At 39.6% G+C, this 23,570-nt stretch overlaps 5 protein-coding genes across 6 annotated transcripts; 2 read left to right on the forward strand and 3 right to left on the reverse strand.

Moving 5' to 3' along the window:
* The first annotated feature begins 425 nt into the window (after window positions 1–425).
* On the forward strand, window positions 426–1,437 carry LOC6652346. Its single transcript, XM_002074746.4, has one exon. It carries the CDS (start codon window positions 541–543, stop codon window positions 1,339–1,341), a length of 801 nt encoding a protein of 266 aa, XP_002074782.1. The 5' UTR covers window positions 426–540; the 3' UTR covers window positions 1,342–1,437.
* Window positions 1,438–2,536: 1,099 nt separating this feature from the next.
* Window positions 2,537–6,731, reverse strand: LOC6652345. 2 transcript variants are annotated; one of them, XM_023181235.2, is made up of 4 exons: window positions 6,569–6,731; window positions 5,968–6,403; window positions 4,450–5,391; window positions 2,537–4,388 (listed from the first exon to the last, which is right to left on the reverse strand). In XM_023181235.2, the coding sequence occupies exons 2-4, from the start codon at window positions 6,315–6,317 to the stop codon at window positions 3,368–3,370; spliced, it is 2,313 nt and encodes a 770-aa protein (XP_023037003.1). In that variant the 5' UTR covers window positions 6,318–6,403; window positions 6,569–6,731; the 3' UTR covers window positions 2,537–3,367. The 2 variants fall into 2 exon arrangements, with proteins under 2 accessions (XP_023037003.1, XP_002074781.3); XM_002074745.4 differs by having other exon boundaries at window positions 2,537–4,391; window positions 6,569–6,730.
* Window positions 6,732–6,775: 44 nt separating this feature from the next.
* On the forward strand, window positions 6,776–8,645 carry LOC6652344 (E3 ubiquitin-protein ligase TRAIP). The gene is made up of 6 exons (XM_002074744.4): window positions 6,776–7,002; window positions 7,075–7,644; window positions 7,702–7,759; window positions 7,814–7,927; window positions 7,983–8,174; window positions 8,248–8,645. Exons 1-6 carry the CDS (start codon window positions 6,776–6,778, stop codon window positions 8,485–8,487), a joined length of 1,401 nt encoding a protein of 466 aa, XP_002074780.2. The 3' UTR covers window positions 8,488–8,645.
* On the reverse strand, window positions 8,555–10,376 carry LOC6652500 (armadillo repeat-containing protein 6 homolog). The gene is made up of 2 exons (XM_002074743.4): window positions 9,996–10,376; window positions 8,555–9,935 (listed from the first exon to the last, which is right to left on the reverse strand). The coding sequence occupies exons 1-2, from the start codon at window positions 10,110–10,112 to the stop codon at window positions 8,661–8,663; spliced, it is 1,392 nt and encodes a 463-aa protein (XP_002074779.1). The 5' UTR covers window positions 10,113–10,376; the 3' UTR covers window positions 8,555–8,660.
* A 1,793-nt stretch (window positions 10,377–12,169) lies between these two features.
* Window positions 12,170–17,407, reverse strand: LOC6652499. Its single transcript, XM_002074742.4, has 12 exons — window positions 17,016–17,407; window positions 16,242–16,349; window positions 15,103–15,200; window positions 14,738–15,028; window positions 14,440–14,676; window positions 13,857–13,985; window positions 13,658–13,787; window positions 13,481–13,603; window positions 13,322–13,411; window positions 13,122–13,245; window positions 12,594–12,901; window positions 12,170–12,536 (listed from the first exon to the last, which is right to left on the reverse strand). Exons 1-12 carry the CDS (start codon window positions 17,373–17,375, stop codon window positions 12,378–12,380), a joined length of 2,157 nt encoding a protein of 718 aa, XP_002074778.3. The 5' UTR covers window positions 17,376–17,407; the 3' UTR covers window positions 12,170–12,377.
* Window positions 17,408–23,570: the final 6,163 nt, after the last annotated feature.

Genomic DNA, 23,570 nt, shown 5'->3' on the forward strand with positions numbered 1-23,570 from the left:
CATGGGGAGACACCACAATCCAGGTCATTAGGAACTTTGGACCAGGACGTTTGGCTTTTTTCATTTAATTAAGCCAATAACCTTTGTCAAACGCCATGAACCTTTCCCAAATGGCAAGTAAAGTTTTCAGCCGGATCATACCACTATCGTTCTTTTTTATACCCTTGGAAAAGGGTATACATATACTAAATGTGAAGGCATTGATTGGTCTTCTAAACTCGATTGATTATAATGTCTGTAAGGTAAATATGCAAGTTCTAATTGGCCCAGATTGTTTTCCATCCACTGTGCATTAAATTCAATTTCTTCGTGTAAACCCATCGATAACTTCTACAATTTTCAAACATGTACATACATATGTAACTACATCTGTTTGTATGAAAGCTTCATCGATATTAAGCTTTATTTAATTTCCGCTTTATTGTGAAATTACTGTTATTGTTACAAAGAATCAAACCGAAACAGGCAAAAAGGCTGACTTGGAACTGGCAAGTACATCAAGAAAGCTGCTGTAAGCCAAACAAACTCAAAAGAAAGACCATGGAAGAGGAAGAGTCCTCAACGAGGAGGTCGGCATCACCTCCTCCAATCGCCAATAATACGAATGAATCACCGACATCGTCGTCATGTTCGCTGAATGTTTTGTGTGGCATTTGTAATGAGTTTTACCGGCCGAATGATATCATTTTTTCGACATACTGCGGTCATGTTTTTCACAAGGATTGCCTCACCCGATGGCTATATCGGTCACAGACCTGCCCCCAATGCCGAACCAATTGTCATCGAAATCGCATTCATCGCGTATTTCTGAACTTCTCAGAACGGACAGAGGTGGATTTTGAGGATCCACCTAAGTCATTTATCCAATGGGTACCCATGGACTTAGACGCGCAGGCACCGAGAGATTCCCACCTGCCGCCGGAAGGTGCCATACAAAGTGGAACTGATGATGCAGGGAATGAGACGTATGTTGCCCGAGTCTATTTGCATGAAGATCTCTTGCCTGGCGGATATGCACCATTGAAGAAGGCAATGCAAGCTCCATGGAATTGCAGAGGTCACACTCTTACTGATGAGGTAGAGATTCTGATTTTAACTGATTGTGACTATAGTTGGGAAACGGGAGCATATGGAGCTGTTCCAGCAAATGCTCTTCGTGCCGGGTATTCTGAGCTGGGTGAGGGTCTGTATGCAGCTCGTGGCATACATGAAGGGCTGACCCTGCTGGGTAAGGTGCATCCTTCGCATAGAGTAATGTACATGCCATATCGTGGCCAGGAAGTGAGTTCACCGACTTATGAAGTTCTGACCGTGAGACCCAGAGAGCAGGCAGAGCGTTGAGCAAGGAGGTTATAATTTAAAAAGCTAAAATCTCAATTTGTTTTCAAAAAATGTAAGTTACCCGGTTTTAAATAAATGTGATATAATTTAAATATATTGAAAATGGTTTTGAATGAACGAAAAACCCTGTAACATATGTACATATGTATGTATGTAAATCGGTATATGGCTAATTGTTGAAGCTTATCAAGAATATTTAAAATTTATGGGGTCGTAAAAGCTTGAAAATTTGAAAACATCTCTTTTACCCCAATTTCAGAGCTTTTTTTATCTCTCGGCATTACTATATATTTTTGACAAATTCGGAATACAATATTTTTTCTAAGACTTTTTTGCCAACCGATGCCAGCAATATGGTAATCTAATCCGATGCGGATGGGCGTATAATTCGTTTTGCGAATTACAAGGAATTCAAATATCGCAAAAATTGAGAAACGGATTGGATCTGGTTGCACCTTTGTAGAAGCAGTTTTGGACTGTCAGTAGCGGATTTACCCCAAGTGCGCCAAGGCCGAAATTTTCAGCATTGCTTGTCTGAAAAGTATTTAACTTTCTTCAATTTATTGCAATATATAATTAAATGGAAAACAATTGTAATGTAATGTAACTGGAAGATTAGTTCCCACAAGAAAATTTTATGATTGTCCTAACTCCGACAGATTGCAAATAATCAAAATATCCGATATTACGCTGTATGATATAATATATACATATTATGTTTGGCTTAGTGATGATAGGCAAAAAAGAGACGACCAAATCTGTTCGGTTCTGTTGTTTTCCGAAGGTCCTGACCAGGTCCCTGGGTAGGGCTAGCTTAACTGATGTTCCAGGAAACAAAAAAAGATAATCCTTTTTTTATGAATCATTATTATAAGTATGGTGGTAAGTGGTTTTAGTTAAAGAAAATAGCAACATTGTTTGCAGTCAGTCAAGAATCTAGTGAGTCAGCTAGCAAGTGATTCATTGAGTGAACAGGTTCAGCAAACATGTTTACTCACTCATTAAAGGGAATGGATCAATTTTGTTTACTCACTCAAAAGACTCTCAGCATTACTGAGGAAAATCCCAGTAATATTATAAGTTTATATCAATATATGTACCTATAACTAAAACCATAAAGAACGATATCATTTTAAGGTCAAAAGCAATCTGATAACAATATTGAGTCGGGGCTAAAGAAAATCGACAATAAATGTAAATTTGTAAATTTTATTGTATGTATAATTCCTTTAATAAATCTGTAGAATCTTGGTTTCTTTTTTGCAAATATTGTAACATGACATTTAGATATATTGTATATAAATATTTAGCTAAAAAATATAATTTATATGCTTAACGTGCATGTAACATTTAAACAACATGATTTTTTACGATTTCTGTTTTTTTTTTTCTTGTTTCATTAGAATAGATTTAGGATTTGTTTTTGTTTCAATGACTTTGTACTTAGTTTCTAAACAATTTGTATAAAATGTGTTTGTGTATATATGTGTGTGTGTGTGTGGATTGTGATCGATCTGATGACTGACTATGAATGTAAGCTATTTACAATATAATTTGTGTTTGTTTTTTCCAATGGTTGTATGTGTAATTAATGCATACGATTTTTGAGTTTGGTTTTATTTTTCTGTTTGTTGCTTTATTGAGCCTTAGTATGATTGATTTGTGTGTTGGATTGGAGATATATTATTTATTTAATGGGCACAAGTCAAGTCCAAGATTTGAGCTGTTTTTTTTTTTTTTTTTTTTTTTTTTGTATTTGAAGACAGGCAAACACAGTCCACGCGCTTGATAAGAACATACGTTTACAGCGAATCCTATATAATAAATTTATATATATTTATATATGGGGAAAACTTTTTAAGTAGCAATTCAAGGTTTTTTGGGGGAAAATGCTGGGACGCCCCATGTGGGTTAGACCACAAATCTAGTTTACTTATTGGATTGCTTTACAAACTACTGGCCTATGTGTCGAACGAGGTTCTTGTAGAGGCCGTTGGGCACGTCGCCTTCTCGGGCAGGCCTTTTCTCATTTTTGCGCCGAAAGGTAGTTCATATACTTGGTGGTCTGCTGGGCATTGCGTACCAACTCGCTTTCATCTTTGGACGATGGCTGTGACTGCGATTGCGACTGTGGCGATTCATGCTGCCAGCTGCCTGCATTCTGCGGCTGATGTATATCGGGCTGGGAACGACGTGTGAAGTTGCGATGTCGTTTTGGCTGCTGGTGTGAATGATGCTGCTGGCGGCGATCAAATGTGCTAGACGCCTCGCTGGCTAGGCTACTTTGACTGCTGTAGCGAGGGAAGCTATGTTGGGCGCCGCTTCCTGCGCTACCTCCTGCTTTTGCATGGCTTGGACTCTGACTGAAGCGATAATTGGATTTCCTTCCACCATCATCCATTTGAGATTTAGCTGGTCGCGGCAATGTACGTGCTCGCGATGAGCTCCGACTATTCGAATCTGGTCCGTTGGAGTTATAGGCACAGTTTTCATCCTGATATGCATTGACTGCCGTATTCGATCGTCGCCAAGTGTCGCTATGAATCTTATGCCCACCAGACTGACCATGATGATGATGCTGTTGTTGTTGCTGCTGCTGTTGCTTCTGAAAGCGCGGTGGCTTGTCGTAAGTGTTGCGATTGTTGTACCGACCACCACGCTTGTAGCTATTCCCACGCTCATAATTGCTTATGTAGGAGCGTTCGCTGCGATCATCCCGATCGCGCTGATCCCAGTTGGAGTTCACAATGCTGTTATAGTTAGACCCTAATCCACCGACTTGATTGCGTTCGTATCGCTCCTGGGAATGCTTTCTGCGATCTTGTATGCTATATAAACGTAAATTAGGACCACCTTCACTGCGCACACTATGTTGATCGTCGTCAAAGCTGGCACTAAACCGTCGTTGCTGGTTACGGGAGCGTCCATTGTGCTGATCACCAGCATCGTTGTTGACCCGATTAAATCGGGTCTTGCGCCAACTCGGTAGGGGTTTAGACTCATCGCGATCTTCACTGCTGGCCATGGAAGGATATTGGTCGGAGGTGCTGCTGAAATTTGACGTAAGAATTAAAACAAGTTTTTTACACTCAAAGTATTACAATTTACTTGTCTTGTGATTGCTGATCAAGCTGCTGTTGTTTTAATGGACGGGGAGCACTGCGTGGCTGATAGGTACGACGACCCCGGGTGTTCGAGTCGGGGCGTCCTTGTGACGAGGATGATGCAGCATATGAATTCACCAAATTTTCATTGTCGTACTGATCGTCGTCTGCCCCAGTGCCTTCAGTCTCACAAAAGGAATCCTCACAGACCTGTTCGCTCCATTTCTTGGTAGAAGTTGGCTGCGAATCGAAAGAGTCGTGCTCTTGTGACGAGTTAAGAACTTTGTTGCCATTTTCTCCCTCCTGGATCTGGGCAGACGGTAAATCTCCACCATTTTGGTTGTTATTCAGCCCATCTTCCTCTTCCTCGCCTTCCTCCACAACCAGATAGTCGGTATACATGGCTTCCAGCTCATTTCCGATGTGACGAAAGTGACTGTAAAACAAATCCAGCACCATCATGAGCATGGCCTTCACTTTAGCTGTCAAGGCGGGCTGGAGGATTAAGTGGCGTCTGACATGGAATAGCAACTGATCTATTTGCTCCTTGTGGGTCTTGCGCATTAATTCACCATTAAGGGTAATCTGTGAGAGCACCAAACGTGCCAGGCGTGTGCCAATCACAACACTGGTGTCATTTATCTCCCGTATCAATAGATTAAGCAGCGAATCGGCCAGAATTGTGATGGGAGCATGATCCGCTAGTCGCACCCGATTATAATATTCTCCCAGTAGAATAATAGAGTTGTAAAGACGATTCTTATCATGAACACGATATGCATCGGCGTTTATAAAGTTAGTCTCAAGTATTTTTAGCATGGCACTGCGCACTTTTGTCTCCTTCATGGCCAGAGCATCAAAATTGCGCGAAGAGAAGAGAAGGGCAAACTTTAATGCCGTGTCGCTGTCCGAAAGGGCTTTTTCATTCATATATTCCATAGATTCACTAGAGTAATATATAATCAGAGAGAGAGGCAGTCAATAGAAAGAAAATGTAGGAAATTCACCTAATATTATTATTGCGACATTTGTAAAATCTGAAGCATTTATTATTTCATACGTATAGTGCTTAGTTGATGTCCTGGTACAGAGCACAAACATATATAAATCATAAAATATTAAAACTAACATCAACTATAATGATACAGCACTCAGTATATCGAATATGAAAAAAAAAATCGACTTGAAGTCGTCAAAGAAGTCATTACAATTGGCTTACAATATTATATTTGTAATAACGGAAAATGAATCAACAATAAGATTAAATTTGTAATTTTCAAAAAATCCAGTTGGATTTAGTCAAACCCAATTGGATATTTTAGATTTTTATGTGTAATATACAGTTTTTGTTTTAAATTAGTTAAAATAAAAGAGAGGGGATATTGAACAAAAACATAATTGACACACTGTACGCTTGGCAATACATACATAAGTATCTATGAAAATACGTATGCATATTTATATATTAATATTAATCATCAATTGAATACCATGAAGAAAAATATAAGTGAGAGGAACTTACCACAACATCGTCTCGTCTTGCACTATATTACAAAAGTCAGTTTCAATGGCTTTGATCTTTGTATTATAGACAATACCATCGTCCTGCAGATTGAGGTCTCGCATTAGGTTGATAATATGGTCATAAGCACAACCACCTGTTGGTATCGTGTATTGGTTGGGCATCAGCATATTGCAAACATCGCGCAATGTTTGTACTCGACCAGATCCTCCTCCAACTCCGCCTCCGGCTCCACTCTCTCCACCACTGACACTGTTGTTGTAATTGTTGTAAGCGTAGGAAGATGAATTGGCGCCACTGCTGGTTGAGCTATTCGTTTTGTTGTTGTTATTGCTAATCATATTAGCCATTTTTTTTTTTTGTGATCCCGTCTTGCCTTGGTTATTTGTTGTTCTTATATTTTCTTGATTTTACTGCTGCTGCTGGCTGGGCTCCACTTTTGTGTTAGTATGTACATATGTGTGGTAAGAGTGTATAAGTGTGTGTCCAAGAAATAAAAGAATTAGCGTTGAGTTGACAAAGGTGTTGTTGTTGTTGCTTGTGGGGAAATGCGCATGTAAGATTTCCCTCATTTGTGTGTGCGCCTTCTTTTTTAACTTACCGGAGCACGGCGAATTTTTCTTTGCGTTTGGTTAACACTCGAGTCACTCCATACAATATAGACATAAACTAAATCTGAAATTAAATGCACGGCAGTTCTAAATTAATTAATTTTGACTTGGTTTTGGGATTCTCAGTGTGACCCTGTCATTTCTTTTTTAATAGTGCTGCCAGACTGTGATCAAAAACATCTGGCAGTCCTCAATCAATGGAACATCTGTTCCATCTGTTTGGGCGCGCAAATTACTCCATCGTACTTAATGTTAATTGTTGTTTTAGCAAGTCTTTTTTGTTGTTAGTGAGTAACTGTTATGACAGAATGTTGAATTTAAATTGTGTTATATGCGCCGAGCTGTTCTCACAATCAGACGATGTATATGTAACAACATGTGGGCATATGTTCCACCATCAATGTCTGATGCAATGGCTGCAGCGGTAATTGCTACCTATATACATATATCCATATCCATTTAAGGAATCATATTAAAGACCGAATTCATATTGCAGTTCCCAAACATGTCCCCAGTGCCGCAATAAATGTACAACACGCAATGTTACGCGCGTCTATTTCAACCTGGCTAACCTGGATGTTAGCCGCATTGATGTGGGCACCTTGCAAGAGCAACTGGATAATGCCAACCTTTCCTTGAAAATCAAGGAAAAAGAGACTAAAAAGTTAGACCAGCAGATCAAAGACCTAAAAGACACACAAAAGAAGTGCATGAAAACTATAGCCGGTTTAGAGCAAAAGATGCAAAAGAATGAATTTGTATTGAGCAGCTATGTGGAACAGATCAAGGTGCTAAAAAGTGATAGTCTGGTGTTGGATAGCTTGAGAAAGGAAAACAAATCGTTAAAGCAGCAGATTCATACTATGGAAGGTGTTTCCGCTATGCTAGATGCCAATTCCGCCGAAGTGGAACGCTTGTTAAAGAATGAATCTAATCCTCAAGTTCTGGCCAATTGGGTCGCCACAATTAAACGTGAGTTGCGTCAGAGCGAAACCAAGAAAACGGAGTTGAGAAATATCATCAGAGTGGTGCAGCATGACTTGCGCAAGGAACTGGACATTAAGCGGTAAGTGTGGAATTTGAATAGTTTTATCATTTCGTTAATTTCTAATTTCAACGCCAGTACCATGGAGGAGCGCATCTCACACTTGGAAAGCGATCTTTATCAAGCTCAAGAGAAGGTATGTATGTCCAACCCGAATGTCGATAGTTAAATAAATTATGGTTTATTTCAGATCGAGAGCAAAGCGAGTAGTGCTTTAGATTCTCCTAATAACTCTGTTGGATTGAATCATAATATACTTGCCCTGAAAAGAGGCGAAAAGCGGGCCACCATCTCTCCGACAACGGTCAGTAATTAATTTTAGCATTACCTGCTTTAGTTGACTCCCGAAAATCTTACAGAAAGAGAACATTAAACGCATTGAAGAGTCAACTTCACCATACCTTAACATCAAATCCAGCAGCGTGGGATTGTCCCATTTACTCGCCAGCAAAGCAAAACTATCGCCGACCAAAGGGAGCAGAGGTTTACTAAGTGGTCCTCATGCAACAACCGGAGCTATAAGGAAAACAACTAGTGATCTCAGCGAAAAGGTAATTGAGTTATTAAAACATTGTGATTAATTTTCATTTAATATCCCCTTTCCGTAATCCCTAATTATTTTAGTACTCCATCTTTAAGAAGCCTCGCCTAAACCTAGGCTCTGTAAGCACAGGATTACATGCTGCAACAAGTTCTAATTTAGTGTTCAATGGTGTAGGTGGCTCCGAGAAGCCCGATCCCTTTGCCCAGCGGGACGAAGAGGAGAGGCAACAAGACCGCGAGATACAGCCACAGCTTTTATCAAAGAATATCAACTCGCGACTCAAAGCTGGTACTTTGCGAAATTTCAAGCTGGGCAAATAATTGCTGGCAATTTTTGTTTGGAAAATCTTCAATGGCCAAGACTGTCTCAGGATTAACTTTAGTAGGATTGAATTATACGCTGCAGTTGCATTTAATAAGTTAGTTGTTATCGGTGTGATTAGGATAAGTATTATAAAAATATAAAATATGTGTATATATTGGATAGTTTTCATCTATGCGGCGATTTTTTTCTCCGCTTTGCCAGTCCACTCCTCTCGGAGATGCACAGCACAGCCCAAGTCGCGCAATGCAGCTTTGATGTCCTGCTCCACACTAGGATGCTCCTTCATGGCCGCATTAAGGAGATCTTCGATGCCATAAGATAGCCAAGATTCAGATTGATTGCGTGAACGTGACACCATATTGCGTATGGCCCAGGCCCCATTGCGTTGGACTATTTTGTTTTTAGGATGAGAGCGAAGTGACTCTACGATAATCTCGGCTATGCCTGTATCAAAAAAGGCTGCACTGTGTTCCTTAACGCGTAAAGTCAATGTTGTAATGCAGGCCAAGGCGGCGGATACAATAGTCTCATTGTTCAGATGATTTTCCAAAAGCTGTTTGATAATTGGTGCCACTCCCTGTTGCACAATGTGAGCCTTAACAGCATCATGACCAGCCAACGCACGCAGTAGCTTTAAAGCCTCACGATTAAGACGTACTTGCTCGAGATTTGTACTCATTATGTCAAAGACCAGCTTTAGACCTCCTGCATCGTCAATCACCGTGCATAATTCCTGACGTACTGCCAAGGTGCCTAACGTAAGAAATAAATCAGCCAAGATGTTTACATCTTCAAATGCGGGGAGCAGCTCTACCAGAGGAACAAGCATTTCGTTGGCTATCTGTCGGGCGTGCTCATGGGCACAACCGAATTCTACACGTATATCATCATCCAATACCAAGAAACGAAACACAGCCGTTAGATCCCTGACAAGTCGCCCGTTGTCCTTGCCTAGCAAAGGCTTCATTATCTTTAAGGCGCTGGTGCTCATTATATTCTGTCTATTCATTTCATGCATCAAGCATGCTTTCTGCATCCACTGGAGCGTAAGGCAAAGTACATCAGTGCGATCCTTAAGTGCCAATAACTTAAGCACTACTGTCAGGGCTTCCGCATCAAACAGATCTGGTTGCTTGTTAGTTAGACTGTTTACAGCGAGTAAACATTTTAAGAGCAGCTCCTCGTTCAGAACCTCTGCGGCCAGTAATTGCTCCAGAAGTGTGATTAAGGCATCATGAGCTCCGTTCTTGCCAGCAAGCACACGATGGGCCAAGGATTTCTGACATTCCGCCTCCAGGACAGACAAATAGTTTAACAGTTGTGCTGAATCCGTTGACTTTTCCCCAATGTGCGACTTTAGTTTGTCCACAGTCTCGTTGATAATCGGCCTGCCCGTGTCAGCATCAATAGACAAATCTTTGATAATGTTGGCCAGATTGATGCCCTGCAAAAGAAGTGTTGCAACAGGCACCAGTTTTTACAAAAAGTTGTTGGTCTGACTCACCTGTGCCTCGAATTGTTTGATGGTTTCTTCTTTTGCTTCCGAAGGGCTCATAGAAAACTCCACCACATTCTCCTTGACGACATCGTCAAATGTGTCCTGTGATATTACCTTGGCCATTGCTTTAATACACAAACAGCTGGTCAACTAATTTAGGTCCAATTTCGCTTTGTTCATGCAGCCAACAACTTCCCACTCCTACACTCGCTCGCTCACTTACACACACACATATACACATTTAAAAACAAGCTAGATCCACTAAACACACGCACTTGATGATGCATGCAGTCGAGTACAGTATTATACAGTAGATTGCTTCTTATAATTCGCTTTTTATTTGTAAGAACCAAAATTTAAATATTATATCCAAAAATTTAGAAGAAAACATTTTAATCAGTGTCTACTAGTAAAAAGCTATTTTTGAATGCGATAACCTATATACCATCTCTAATTTTCATCATATATCGATATCAATATTTGAGTTCCAGAAAACTAGAGGTGGTCTGCGTCGAAAGTCTGAGTCGGACTCCAACCAATGCACTATGGTCCAGATGTCGAAAATTTCGGCAAAAACTGGAAAAATACAATCCAAAACTCTTGCATTTTAGCACAATTCTAATCGAACGTTCCTCTATATACCAAAATGTGCGAAAAGGGGGACGAACGGGTATAAGTTTTAGGTTTGTGGCTAAAGACAACACTCACAAGTACAAACTGGACCAATAAACTGCTTTCAGCATGGAACAGCACATTAGTTATATTCCACGAAACACGGAGAACGCATGTTAATTACTAAACTAAATCCCTGGAAGTACACATAAAATAACATTATACATTAGGTAGTGCATACCTTGAAGATTACTTCCATGATTTAGTTAAATTTGTTAAATCAATTTCAAGAGTGTGGCGCAACATAATGCAACTATGTAAATATTTTGGCCCCAATTTCTATTGCGAAATCGCGAACTCACCAACGTCGACACAATGAGGTGGAACAAATGCAAGGGTATATAAACTACGGCATAGCCGAAGTTAGTTTCTTTGATATTTTATAAATGTATTAAGCTCACCAATATTAAATTTCCACAATAGCTCAGAAAATAACGAAGTTATTGAGAAAAGTCACTGTTCGTGACTTTGCCGTTTGTATGGGAACTATATGATATAGGTCCGATCCGGCTGAATCCGAAATATACAACCCCTGCAGTATATACAAGCCTACATGCAAAATTTTAGCTCTGTATCTGTTACGGCACCAAACAAAGCATTTCGCACCACGACTAAAATAAGATAAATCTCCAGTATAGATGTCGACCACAACGACGCATTTATGTGGGGATCCTAGTCGCGCCTTAAGAAATCCAAATGAGGCTATATTTAATATTTGTTGGAGCGTGTTTATCTGGCACAGTTTATATTCAATGTATAATTTATGATCCTTATCGATGGTGGCTACAAACCGGCGTAGTTGAGTTTAACTCCGGATTTCTAAGTTGATAAAGCAAATTCATGGATATACAATGACTGTGTCCACAGACAATAATATGTATACTAAGTTTCAACCGTAAGCAATTGATTGTGGAATTTGTATAAAATGATTTCATTTACATAAAACTCTTTATTAGTAATGATTAGCCTATATTCTCTGTGCCAAGCCGTTGAGTATTGTGATCAAGGAATAGGCGAATGCAAAGAAATGTCTGCCACGGGATGTACGTTTTTTGTGTTTTTTTCTCTTCAGTAACTAAGTTATAAGTATTTATATTTAGAATGTTTGCGGTATAATCAGCTGCGTCCCACTTGCCGATCAACTCCTTTCATTTTGGGCGGTTCCAACTGTTGTTAACTTTTTGCAGTTTGAATTTCAGATTCTTCAGCTATTAACTAACGTTTTTGAAACAAATAAAAAGCTCGACTTCCATTTGTTTACGTAAAAGCGCTTTTTATATTTTCGTATAGCTCACCTTTAATAAAATGAATTGCAATTCGTCCTTGGCACGCTGATCCTGTTCAATGAAAAAAGGATTTATGTGTATGTGGATTGGCAAATCAATTTGGAGATCCTTTAGAAACGTTATCTGTGCTGATGCTTTAACTGGACTCTTTGTCTATTTTAACAACAGCCACATCCATTTTTTAAATTAATCCAAGTACCGTCTAAAATCGTTTAGTCTGGCTTGGTTTGTTACATTCAGAATTATTTAATAGTAGTCATTCACATAGTCAAATTACAGAGCAATCGCCCACTTAGTACATGAGAAGGGTGAATAACCTCTAACAAACAGACACCCATACAAACATACGTAAACACAAAGAGGACAAGAGATAACACGGCACACACTGGAATAACAGTAATTTGTTCTCATTAGGCATTCAAACGGGCCTTCATTTGCGTTTGGGCAACTTGTAGTCCGTGGGAGGATGCATTTTTAGATGATCCAGGAACACGGGCTGTATGTCGGCCCTCCAAGAGATCTCCTCACGCAACATTTTAACGGGTCCATCCTTGCAGGTTAGCCAATAGGTACTCATTAGACCTTTTCCCTGATCGAAAACAATGATTTAAATAAGGTTTTTAAGTTGTACAGTATAACAACTCACTTTGACATCAATAAGGCCACGATGTTCGGTTTTGAAGCCTCCCACCTGCTGTAGTGAATCGTGCATCTCTTCGGTGATATGTATCTTTTGGGCCTCTCCGGTGCTTTCCATGCGTGAAGCCGTATTAACAGTGTCGCCAAATAAGCAATAGCGTGGCATCTTGGTGCCCACTATTCCGGCGACCACTGGTCCCGTGTGCACTCCGCATCTTATCTGAACGAATTCCCCAGCTCGAGGAATACGAAAAAGAGACGAAGCATCCAACAAATCAAGGGCCATTGTTGCAATCTCGCTAATGTGCTTGTTGCCTACAGAAAGGACATGTAAATTAGAACATATGTGATGAAAAACGGAAACCTTTCCATAGCATAAATTATGGCGCATGAGCATATAAAAAAAAAAAATAAATTAGCACAAGTCGGTCGGCTTTTGTGGGCTGCTGGGTCAATGCCTGCGTTGACGACGGATTGACTGGAGCTGGCCGTCGTCACCCGTGCTCCTTGATTGATTGAAATTTGCATAAATTACCGTTTTTAACCGGCAGCCCAGAAGCCACCATATAGGAATCGCCGATGGTTTCCACCTTATAGACATCGTAACATTCAATACGCTCATCAAATACACGATAAATGGAATTGAGAAATGTCACCACCTGTGAAATGTGACAATAACAATGTTATTTGCATTTGCCAACATCCTCGCCTTCTGCTCGGTATGGACATACGTACCTCCAACGGTGTGCAATCAGCCGCGATTTCGGTGAAGCCCACAATGTCGCTAAAATAGATGGTAACTGCTTCGTAGAGCTCGGCTGGCACCTGTTAATGAGGGAGGCAAATCGCGTTAAGTGGTGTGTGCGGGTGATTCTTGCTTGTACTTTCACCAACCTGCTGCGTTTGCTTAAGTTGCATGGCCACGCTGGGTGGAAGCATTTGGAATAGCAGCGAATCACTTTTACGTTTCTCACGCTTCAGTTCCTTGGCCTTCTGTGACAGATTCAAGGCATACAACTAGGGGCAAAACACTGTCAGATGAGGATTCTTACATAGCAAGTACACAGTTACCTGAATGGTGGCTGCTGCATTCTTTACCAATATAATAATAATGGGCGATACCAGTAAGACAACTACCAATATGGCAATGCCAATGGCTTCTTTGCTATCTGCCTCCATTAGAGTTTCGTCAACATACTCCCTAAACAGGACAAACAAATTCTTATGAATAGAATAGAATTACCACGCGGATTGTGGAAGAAAATCTCACTTGATGAAGCGGCGCAATGCCTTTTGCAATATTCTCAGATCCTCGGTATAATTGTTCATAAGTTCGTAATACTCAATGGCGCTTCGTTCATCGGATACGTTCGGTTTGTTTTTTAGCACAGTGTTGCTCCTAATCAGGTAATCATATTGGGATAAAAATAAACAGAAGTTTGGGCTAACTTCGGCCGTGCCGAAATTTGTATACCCTTCCCAGCTTTGGTTTTAATCTTTTGCCAAAATCTGTATTTCAAATGTCAACTAATTCTCAACTAGTTTTAGTGTTAGAGTAGTGCTTTGGCACTACAATTGTATATTACAACTTGCTCACTTTTTGTTTTCTCCAGCATTCAGTTCCGACCCGATTTCCTCAATTAAACCAATATAATATAGTTGCCCGATCTTCATTTAATTTGCATTTAAAGTATATTGAGCTAACAAATATTAAACTTTATGTCAATCGCTTGAAAAATGCAAAACGGGTGAACGGACATTCATATTTTCCACGTCGTTCCATCTAATCTTTCCCCACTCCTGACTAAAACTAATATACTCTTCATGCAAGGGTATACCAAGGTGGTACTCACATGAGTTTCGCCCTATGGAATTTCTTGCTACTCGTTATATTTGTGTACATGTACTTCAACATTGGCGCATAGTTGAGGGTCGAATTAATCATTTCTCGCGCCATGAACTCATAACGCACATAGGATACAAAGTTTTCAGCTGTGAGCGATCCTCGGCCATAGTAGCGAATGCCAAACGAGGTGGCTATATTCTGGCATTCAATGCTCTTTAACAGATTTTTGAAACCAACTAAATAGCTATAAGCGATATCAAGAGATGAGTATGTGGTTAATGGATTTAACGGATGGAATAACTTGCCGCCACACGCCACTGTTATCAGTCTCTTTGATTTGCTCGTTCAGATGATGTAATAGTCCTCGATTAATCGATGTATACCAATTCATAACTTCTGTAATGGAACTATCTTCCGGTTCCAGCCGCACTCGATCTCTAAACTCATTGAGACGACTCTGAAACTCATTACGATTCAGCATGACTTCCCGGTCATCCTCATCCTCATCCGGCGCAGTGGGCACACTTATTTCACTCCACGTTGTCATGTTATTTAGGGCATGGTCGGTATTAGTAAACCGCTGTGTGAGATTGGCACTGCCCATGAAAGAATATAATCAAAAATGACAGTAATGCATCTACATACATAGATATATGTACATATATCTTACCGCTGTTTGCTGCCATTGGTGAAGATGTAGAAGGCCACTTCAGAACGTTCTAGTTGAAGACGTGTTACCACTTTACCCAAATCCGTTGCAATAGTTACCTTTGATGATAAAATATCCAAAATTCAAATAAATTGGAACGTTAAAATTTAATTTTTTCCCTCTCTCTCTCTTTCTCCTTCTCCCTCAAAAAAGATATTAAGGATACGAAAAAATTCTATTCTAATAATTTTTCTTCAAATGTTCGAATATTAATTATAATAAAATTATGGCAAAGTCTTCTGATGATAGAACTTGGTGGTTCATGAAATACTTGTAGCTACAGACAATTTCCTCATCTCGAACCCAATTATATCCAGAGTTTTATGTAATTTAAAAAAGGTTTAATTTAATTTCAAATTCAAAAACCCTACTAAACATTGAGAAAAAACCTGTGACTAGTCCTCATCCAAAGTTGTGATATCGGTTGCTATGGGTTGAACAGACAGAATGGAATTATATATACTTATGTCCATATGTATAGGAATATTCTTGCATCAACAGTCAAATCGATTTAGATGGATTCCTATTTACTCGTTCTTCAGAATATGGTCATTGTTGTTGCTGAACCCGAGTTCCATGTATATATTAAGTACGTGACCCAATTGAAAATCGCCCTATCCACTCAGAACTTGTAACTGTCGATGCATATTTTACATTGCGTGCTTATCAATTCACTTTAGCATCCTTATATTATTTGATATTTGCCTCTCTGTTTCTCTGTTTCTCCTTCTCTATCTATACATTCCACTTGTTTCACATTTTCTTTCCGTTGAGAACGCATTTGCATTATGAGGGGCTCAGCACTCAAGCCCCGAGTGTGTCTTGTCCTTGCTATGCGGGGTGGAAGTAGGAGTGAAAGTGGGTGGCACTTACCTGGCCAAACAAATATTTACCAAAGACTCTCCTTGGTCAAGTGAACATTAAATGAGAGGGAGAGAGAGATAGAACGAGAGAGATTGAGGAATAGGAAAGTAGGTGACGACAGCTAAAGAACCTATAACATTTAAACACTTTGGCATATGATTGAATTTCTGCCATAAATTGTAATTACCCAGAGGATAACTCCCAGGACTCTCGGCAGTCAGTCATTATGGTCTTACCTGTGTCTCTATATCGGCCACATCGGCCCTGTACTCGAGTATCTCTTGCAGCGATACAGATGTTTGTACAATCAGTGCCAATATTGGTATAAATGGTAGAATTATCATCTGGAAAATGGATACGCATTTCAATGAGAGGCACAATAAGCAAAAAAAAAAAGTGTCTTCGGTCCAAAGCAACAGTGGGCAAAATTTGTTCATTTTGGTATTAAAAAAATCTCGATGAATTAATCTTATACTTAGTAGATATATTATCTAATTGAAATGTCACGTCTTGACGTCTTGTTGACTCTATATCAAATGTATCAAATTTTAAATTTGTGAATGCTTTTACAAATTGTAGCTGATTAATACTACCAAAAACATTAAGTACAAACATCAAAATGAAATCGGAAAGACATGGCTTGATTGCCATTTTCCAAAAAAATTGAAACTTTTAAGAAACCTGTTGTTATCCATTTAATTCGCTGTTTTAACCACTGTGCAATTGGGACAATCTATTTTCATTTGCAATCTATGCTCAGACATGAGCAAAGGTGGGTATCACTTCAGCTCGATACGCCCCTAGCTCTTGGTCACGGGCTCCAGCCCCGATTCATACGACGTGATTAGTGTTTTTCTCGTGTGACCACTTCATTAGAGCGAGGGTCGCGCACTTTGGCACGTGACCCTGCCCCGTCGAGCTAATTAAGATGCATATGTCCTTGCTAATTTATGCTTCAATAGGAATTTATCTGTCTGTCTGTCTGTCTATCAGTCGCTATATTCTCTCACCTGCATCAGTTGCAGGCGCCGTCCGGTTTTTATGGTTGGATTCCTGGCAGCGGCACTGCAACATTTTCCACTTCCACCATTGGATATATCCTCGGAACTAATCGAGCGTACGGAAATTTTATCGAGCTGCAGATTGTGATGGGTGGGGACTTGGAGGAGACCAGCCGAACCCATACCCGCACTTGTTGCGGAATTTCCCCCTGGGGTGTTGGAGACTGAGTTGGGGCGGTGGGGCGATTCGGGATTCGATTTGCAATTGGTGATGTCGATCTTGACGCACGTGTTGGTCCTTTTGCTGCCGCTGCCGCTGCTGCTGCTGTTGGCACCCGCTGGGGAAGGGTTTTGGTTCAGATTCTGCATTGTTTCTGTATTTAATTTGTGAGCTTTTCCATTTAGCATATTGTTGATTGTTCATGCGAGTACATGCATATTTTTATGTATCCATTTAATTATATAGGTATGTATATATTTGTAGATACATATATAAATATGTATTTAGATGGGACACTATTTGGTCATGATAATAAACACAAATGTTTATGGCTGCATAAAGAATTACACATAATTGTTGCGTGTTATACCCCACTTTCCCATTCCCAAATAGCTAAATTCGGTCCCTCTGCCCTTCTTTCTACTCTGCTCACTGTCTGAAGGACACTTGTTGAGTTTCAATAGCCAGGGAGGTTGTTAGTGCAATAATGAGAAGAAGACGCGTAAAATAATTGCAAAAAAAAAAAAAAAAAAACCGACATGGAGAGGAGATAAACACATATGGGCCAGGGCAGACACACACACACATATCACTTATTATACCACCCTCTTCCATACAATCAGCAAGTCAGCACAACAAATTTGATGGATGAGCAACCAAGTCCACTCCAAGGGATGAAGGACAGGATGGGATGGGATGGGAGATGATGGGGAGGGGTTCTTGTTGTTGGGAGTGCGCCGCACTCTGAGTTTAATTGAAAGCACATTTGATTGCTTCTTTGTGGACTGGCTGTGGATTCTCCCCGATTCTCTCAGTGTACCTCAACTCGAATGTAAACAATTTTCCGCGATGAGCTGTATTTGAGTTCACCTAAATGGACAACACACACATATCCCTTTTCCTTGGCTGTTTACTTTTCACACTTGACCCATGTCCTTCCATCACCAGAGCAATTTTTATTGATTACAATTTTAATTGTCTTGACAAATTGTCATTGGTCAAGTCATAAATAAACGGAAAAAAACACATTATAAATTGTTGACAGAAAGCAAAACAGAACTCGAATTTAAACCAAACCCCGAACAAAATATGCTTTAAACTTAATGTTCCTTTTTCACTAATTTATTTCTTCTTTTTTCTTTTTTGGGTCTCTTTTGATTAGCACACACAAATAGCACATAAAAAAAGTGTTTTCTCTTTTTATAACCATAAACTTAATGTGGACAAAATTCAATTATAGATAAATTGAAAAGCGGTTTATTCGAAATATGCTATATATATAGTATATATGTATATTTGATATTTCTTCGTTACGATTTGATGTGCGATTCTCCCTAGAGAAGCGTTGAACAGCAACTGAGCTTAAACCTGTTGAGTTTCGCCTGTTTATAGCGAATGTCCTTTAGGACCCAAGTTGAATTCCTCCTCCCAAAACAGCCTTCCACCCATTTCTAGTCGCGCGCACAAGGGGAATTCTATTGAGCTATTGAAAAGTGCTTTTCAAGGAGGCAGAGATTGTGGAAGAGAAATAGACAGAGCTAGAGAGAGGGAGAGAGAAACAGAATAAAAAGAAACCGTTATATACTCGTGGAAAAGTATTCAAAACCTCTTCTCCATTTATAAAATCAAACGCAGTGAATGTCGAGCATTTTTATGCGCTAGATTTCAATTCGAAACTGGAATTTTAAGAGAAAGGACACGTTTCCTTGTGTTTTAAAAATTCAATTTCAACGTATTGTGTAAGCTTTTTGGAGCTTTCGACGAGCTTAAAATCCAATAAAGTTTAGCTAATCGTGGGCTGTCAAAAGGTAAATGCTATGGATGAGATATGAATTTATTTCCACAGGACATTGACCAGCAAATACTTCCACCATTTGCTCCACATTATTTACATAGTTTGGGGTGTGTGTTGTATATATTTATCCAATTATTTATAAGAATGAAAGAAAAAATGATGACTCTGTTCTGGGACACAGTTTTGTGGTTTCTCCAACCCGGGTGAGTGAGATCATCCGCCTAGACCCTAAGGCTGGAAATAATTTGCATAACTAGCCGTAAAACTGATCAAAAAACGTTAAACAAACGTTCTCGCGATTGGCTAAAACGCGAATGATATTGGAATAACTGAGAAACAAAACATTCGCTTGAAGTGAAGAAGAAACCTGTTCTAAACAGTAGAAAGAGCCGCCGCGCTGCTGTTGGTCGCACTATCTTGGACCACCTTGGATTTAGCCACCACCTCCTCCTTCTCCACCTCCATCTCTCTTCTCTCGGCGAACACAATTGGATCAGGTGTCTTCCACTATGGCGTCCAAATTGATGTTTCAATAAAGACTATAAATTTATGACTAACGAAACAAGCAAAACCATGCCGATTCCCCATTCCCCTATCCGAATTCCCATCTCCAAGTCCCCATTCCGGTTGGATGGTGGCGAGGTGTAACGGTGACAACGAGTAGGTGTCGCCATTGGTGCCACTATGAATTAATTTGGACAATTTATGAGTTAATCTCAACGGCTGACAACAGCCTAGGAATGTATCAGAAAGACTGTGTGTGTTTGTGTGTGTGTTTCTGTGTGTGTGGTATGTGTTTGTTTTCTTTTTTGGCCCACCCCGGTGGTCGATTGAAAATTAAATTATAATTTGATACCTTCTTTCTGGCTCTTACACCGATGCGGCATCTTCATCTCACTGTCTCTCCTGTTTTATATGTTTGCATATATTACGAATTGATCGTGTCGCACAACGGCAACACAATTACAACATCTGATTTGAAATACTTGGAATCAACAAAAACTATAGATAATTCATTTTTTGAATCTACATTCTACATACATACGTGCACACATATGTACATAATAAAAACGAATTACATCACTTTTAAAATGATGTATCTGTTGAGCAGATCTGGGCAGAATATTCTCCGGTGGACGAACATGTTCTGCGATTCTTGTAGGTGTAAGCCGAAATTAGCATTATTAATATATATTTTATAATACAAATATATGATAAGTGAAAGAAGACACAGGTAATTGGATTGATTTTAGAAAGGTCAAGCACAAGGCCCAAAAACCGAGCTGTGATCAGCCGTAGACTGCACGTTATTTTAAGTTAGTTTAAGACTCTATTGGGACACATTTTGGGCTACGACCTCAATAGACGAGGCTATAAGGTGTCGGTATTGTATCTCCGAAACCAAATTTTGTTTGTACATTTTGACAATTTACTGGGCGATGCCGAAAGGTTTTGTTTGGTTGTTTGAAAGTGGATCTCATTGCAACCGGAACACGAGTTGCATTTAAGGTCATGTTGACAGTCCTCTCTAGGGGATCAGCTCCTTTGCTACTGGAGTTGGAGTGTATATACTTATTAATGCAGTAATGTGTTTGGAGTAATGGATTATTTCTGACGATTTCCATTGCAACCACGCACCGAATATCGAATAGTATCAAAGGGTTTTATTTGCTTATTATGGCCTTGTCAAAAGGAGACGTGTTCATATAGCCATATCCGTCCATCCCCGCCTGTCTGTCCGTCCGTCTGACATTTTGTATGTGGGCCTATATACTATAGGCATTGTATATCTTGTATTCAGCCGGATCGGACTATTGTATTATAAAGCTTTCATAGGAACCACTAAATAAATAACAGTATCTTTTCTCGAAAGCTTCGCTATTTTCTAAGCTTTTGTCATAAAAATTAATATTTACTTATTAATGTGCCAAATTTCATCAAGATGTGCTGACTATTTTGCATAGCTACCATAGGAATGATTGGTCGATATATAATTGTTGTCCTAAATATTGTTTTGGCTAATGTAATTATACCATACACCCATAGGGTGAAATGGTATATTAAAGTCGCCAAAATGTATGTAACAGGCAGAAGGAAGCATCTCCGACCCCACAAAGTATATATATTCTTGATCAGGATCAACAACAGAGTCGATTTAGCCATGTCCGTCTGTCCGTCCGTCCGTCCGTCCGTCTGTATGAACACGCAGATCTCGGAGACTATCAAAGCTAGAGCCACCAAATTTGGTATGTAGACTCGTGTGGTATGTAAATATATAGAGTTCATTGGAATTTTGGCCACGCCCCCTTACGCCCCCAGAATTTACACAAAACTGTTTTTCTTAAAAAGTATAACAGATAGAGACATCAAATTTGGCTTATATACTCGTTTAGTGAGGGCGCAGAAAATAGTTGTTCCAACTTTTTGCAACGACCCCTTCCGCCCCCGGAATTTACAAAAAACAGATTTTCTTAAAAACTATGTAAGCTACCGAGATTAAATTTGGTATGTAAGTTAGCCTAATAGACGCGCAGATATTGACTATTTAAAAATTTTGCCACGCCCATTTCCGCCCCCGAAAATTAAACAAAACTGATTTTCTCGAAAACTAACAAAGCTAAACTCACCAAATTTAGTATGTATATTGGCTTAGTATGCGCGCAGAATACATATATTTTGATATGTTGCCACGCCCACTTCCGCCTCCATAATTTAGAAAAAACCGATTGGCTCTCGCAATTTTTTGACCATCGCGATCAAATTTGGCAGACTAATAAATCTTATCTATTTCTATCAAACTACCAAATTTGATTGAAATCGGACTAGAATCATGCAAAATATGCGTATGAACGTATTTTGATACTCGATCCATAAGGGCAGAATTGGCCGTTGGCTAGTGGCGGCGCTAGAGTGCTCGTGTGTTTGTAGAGTGAACGAGATAGCATATGGTATGAGGAATGTTAAAACCATTTAATAGACATACATTTGGTTTTCGAAATTTTAGATATTTGTTTCACCTGGTGTATGGTATACCCAAGTCGGCGAGACGACTTACTTACTTCATTATGTTAGGCATTGATAAATCTGGGTATTTATATCAAAATCCGATAACTATATTATATTGATGTCAAAAAAACAATAAAGTAGCGTGCTATATAACCCGCAGATTCCTTTCTCTCAGTTCTTTTCCGAAATTTTCGACTTTTTACACACTTCAGCTTTACCGAAGTTATCCCCGGCTTTCTGGTTTAGTCTCAAGCCTCGATTTTCCGATGAGGATAATGAAGTCTTAGAAGTCTAGGTTTCAAGAGAAAAGCAGAACCACACAATTACACTCTATCAGATTTCAAGAAACAAGACTTATTTATAGGTTAATTTTTATCGTGGTTCTTTTCAATAATCACTTGTTTAAGCTTTGCTCTTACAGATGGGCACCCAAGGGTTCGACTCATTCCCTTTTAGATATTAGATGTGACATATTGTTAGATATTTAGGGGAACAGACGTTTTTGGCTTTACTATCTCGTCTCTAAATATATACTCATTGTGAATGCTTTGATGTATGTTTTACCATTTCGAGTTGTGTGAAATTACATGTGGAAAAGGCCCATCCAAGAGTATTCTGTTATGAATAAGATATATTATGATATTTTTTTTTCACAAGAAATAATTTTGAAACAATCATATAATAATTACTTAAGCTTAAAGATAGATCATGGAATAGATAACATCTGAGAGACTCAACTAGGCTTAACTACATGTTTAAATGTGAGTACTTCCTTCCAATCTATGAGAAAAACTACCATGGCCAATATTGGATTGGGTTTTTGGGCTTTCAATAGTCTTGTTGTTGGCTCTAGACAGAAAGCGGATACATGTGATAGGACTTGAAGATTTTGATCTCTGAAGTTGGAGTGGAGTGTTGGCCGTTTGTTTGCGTGTGCCATGGCTATAATGGAGATATTGTCTGGAGCCGAACAATTTTTATTGTCGTCGTCGTTGACGTCTCCTCGGTCTGCGATTGTTGTGTAAATGTTTGCGGCACTTATTTGACAAATTTTGCAGATTTGAGACCGGCGGAGGCAGCGACGGGGATAGAGGGTAGGACGTCCCGGGGACGGTGACTCGACTAGGCACAAGGCACTAGACGAGCATTTTAATTAATTCAAATGCAATTCAACTGCATGTCAGGGCCAAGTGATGCTCGTCTGATTGAAGCTGAAAGCCAACACGTGAGTGGAGTTGCAGCTAACTTGAAGACACTGTCACTTTTTCTTGGCCAACTCTTCACCTTGGCTACCACACTGCTAGACTAACTAGACTGAGAGACAGAGGCAGAGGCAGAGGCAGATGAATACGAATGAGAAGTGAGCACTGTCGGAGGCACTTGAGGGGAGGTGGGAGATGCCACTCAATAAACGTTTGTGATTTGTAACGATTGTGCAGTACATAAATCAGTCATGGATTTATTGCCAGAGATCTTTATACTTTATAAGAATGAATGTCTGTCTGTCTGTCTGTCCGTCTATCTGTGCCTTGGGTCGTGGTCG

This window comes from Drosophila willistoni (assembly GCF_018902025.1).
Source record: "Drosophila willistoni isolate 14030-0811.24 chromosome 2L unlocalized genomic scaffold, UCI_dwil_1.1 Seg168, whole genome shotgun sequence".
NCBI classification, from domain to species: Eukaryota; Metazoa; Arthropoda; class Insecta; order Diptera; family Drosophilidae; genus Drosophila; species Drosophila willistoni.

Bases quoted from the DNA above. Each gene is read 5' to 3' on its own strand.
- LOC6652345 (XM_002074745.4), bottom strand. From the start codon at position 6,317: ATGGCTAATATGATTAGCAATAACAACAACAAAACGAATAGCTCAACC. The intron at 5,392-5,967 runs GTAAGTTCCTCT...ATATTACTCTAG, and splicing joins CAAGACGAGACGATGTTGTG to TGAATCTATGGAATATATGA. The intron at 4,392-4,449 runs GTAAATTGTAAT...GTCAAATTTCAG, and splicing joins GATCAGCAATCACAAGACAA to CAGCACCTCCGACCAATATC.
- LOC6652500 (XM_002074743.4), bottom strand. From the start codon at position 10,112: ATGGCCAAGGTAATATCACAGGACACATTTGACGATGTCGTCAAGGAG. The intron at 9,936-9,995 runs GTGAGTCAGACC...CTTCTTTTGCAG, and splicing joins TCAAACAATTCGAGGCACAG to GGCATCAATCTGGCCAACAT.
- LOC6652499 (XM_002074742.4), bottom strand. From the start codon at position 17,375: ATGCAGAATCTGAACCAAAACCCTTCCCCAGCGGGTGCCAACAGCAGC. The intron at 15,201-16,241 runs GTAAGACCATAA...TTATCATCAAAG, and splicing joins TGGCCGATATAGAGACACAG to GTAACTATTGCAACGGATTT. The intron at 13,604-13,657 runs GTAACTGTGTAC...TTTTGCCCCTAG, and splicing joins ATGCAGCAGCCACCATTCAG to TTGTATGCCTTGAATCTGTC.
- LOC6652346 (XM_002074746.4), top strand. From the start codon at position 541: ATGGAAGAGGAAGAGTCCTCAACGAGGAGGTCGGCATCACCTCCTCCA.
- LOC6652344 (XM_002074744.4), top strand. From the start codon at position 6,776: ATGGAACATCTGTTCCATCTGTTTGGGCGCGCAAATTACTCCATCGTA. The intron at 7,003-7,074 runs GTAATTGCTACC...TTCATATTGCAG, and splicing joins CTGATGCAATGGCTGCAGCG to TTCCCAAACATGTCCCCAGT. The intron at 7,645-7,701 runs GTAAGTGTGGAA...TTTCAACGCCAG, and splicing joins AAGGAACTGGACATTAAGCG to TACCATGGAGGAGCGCATCT.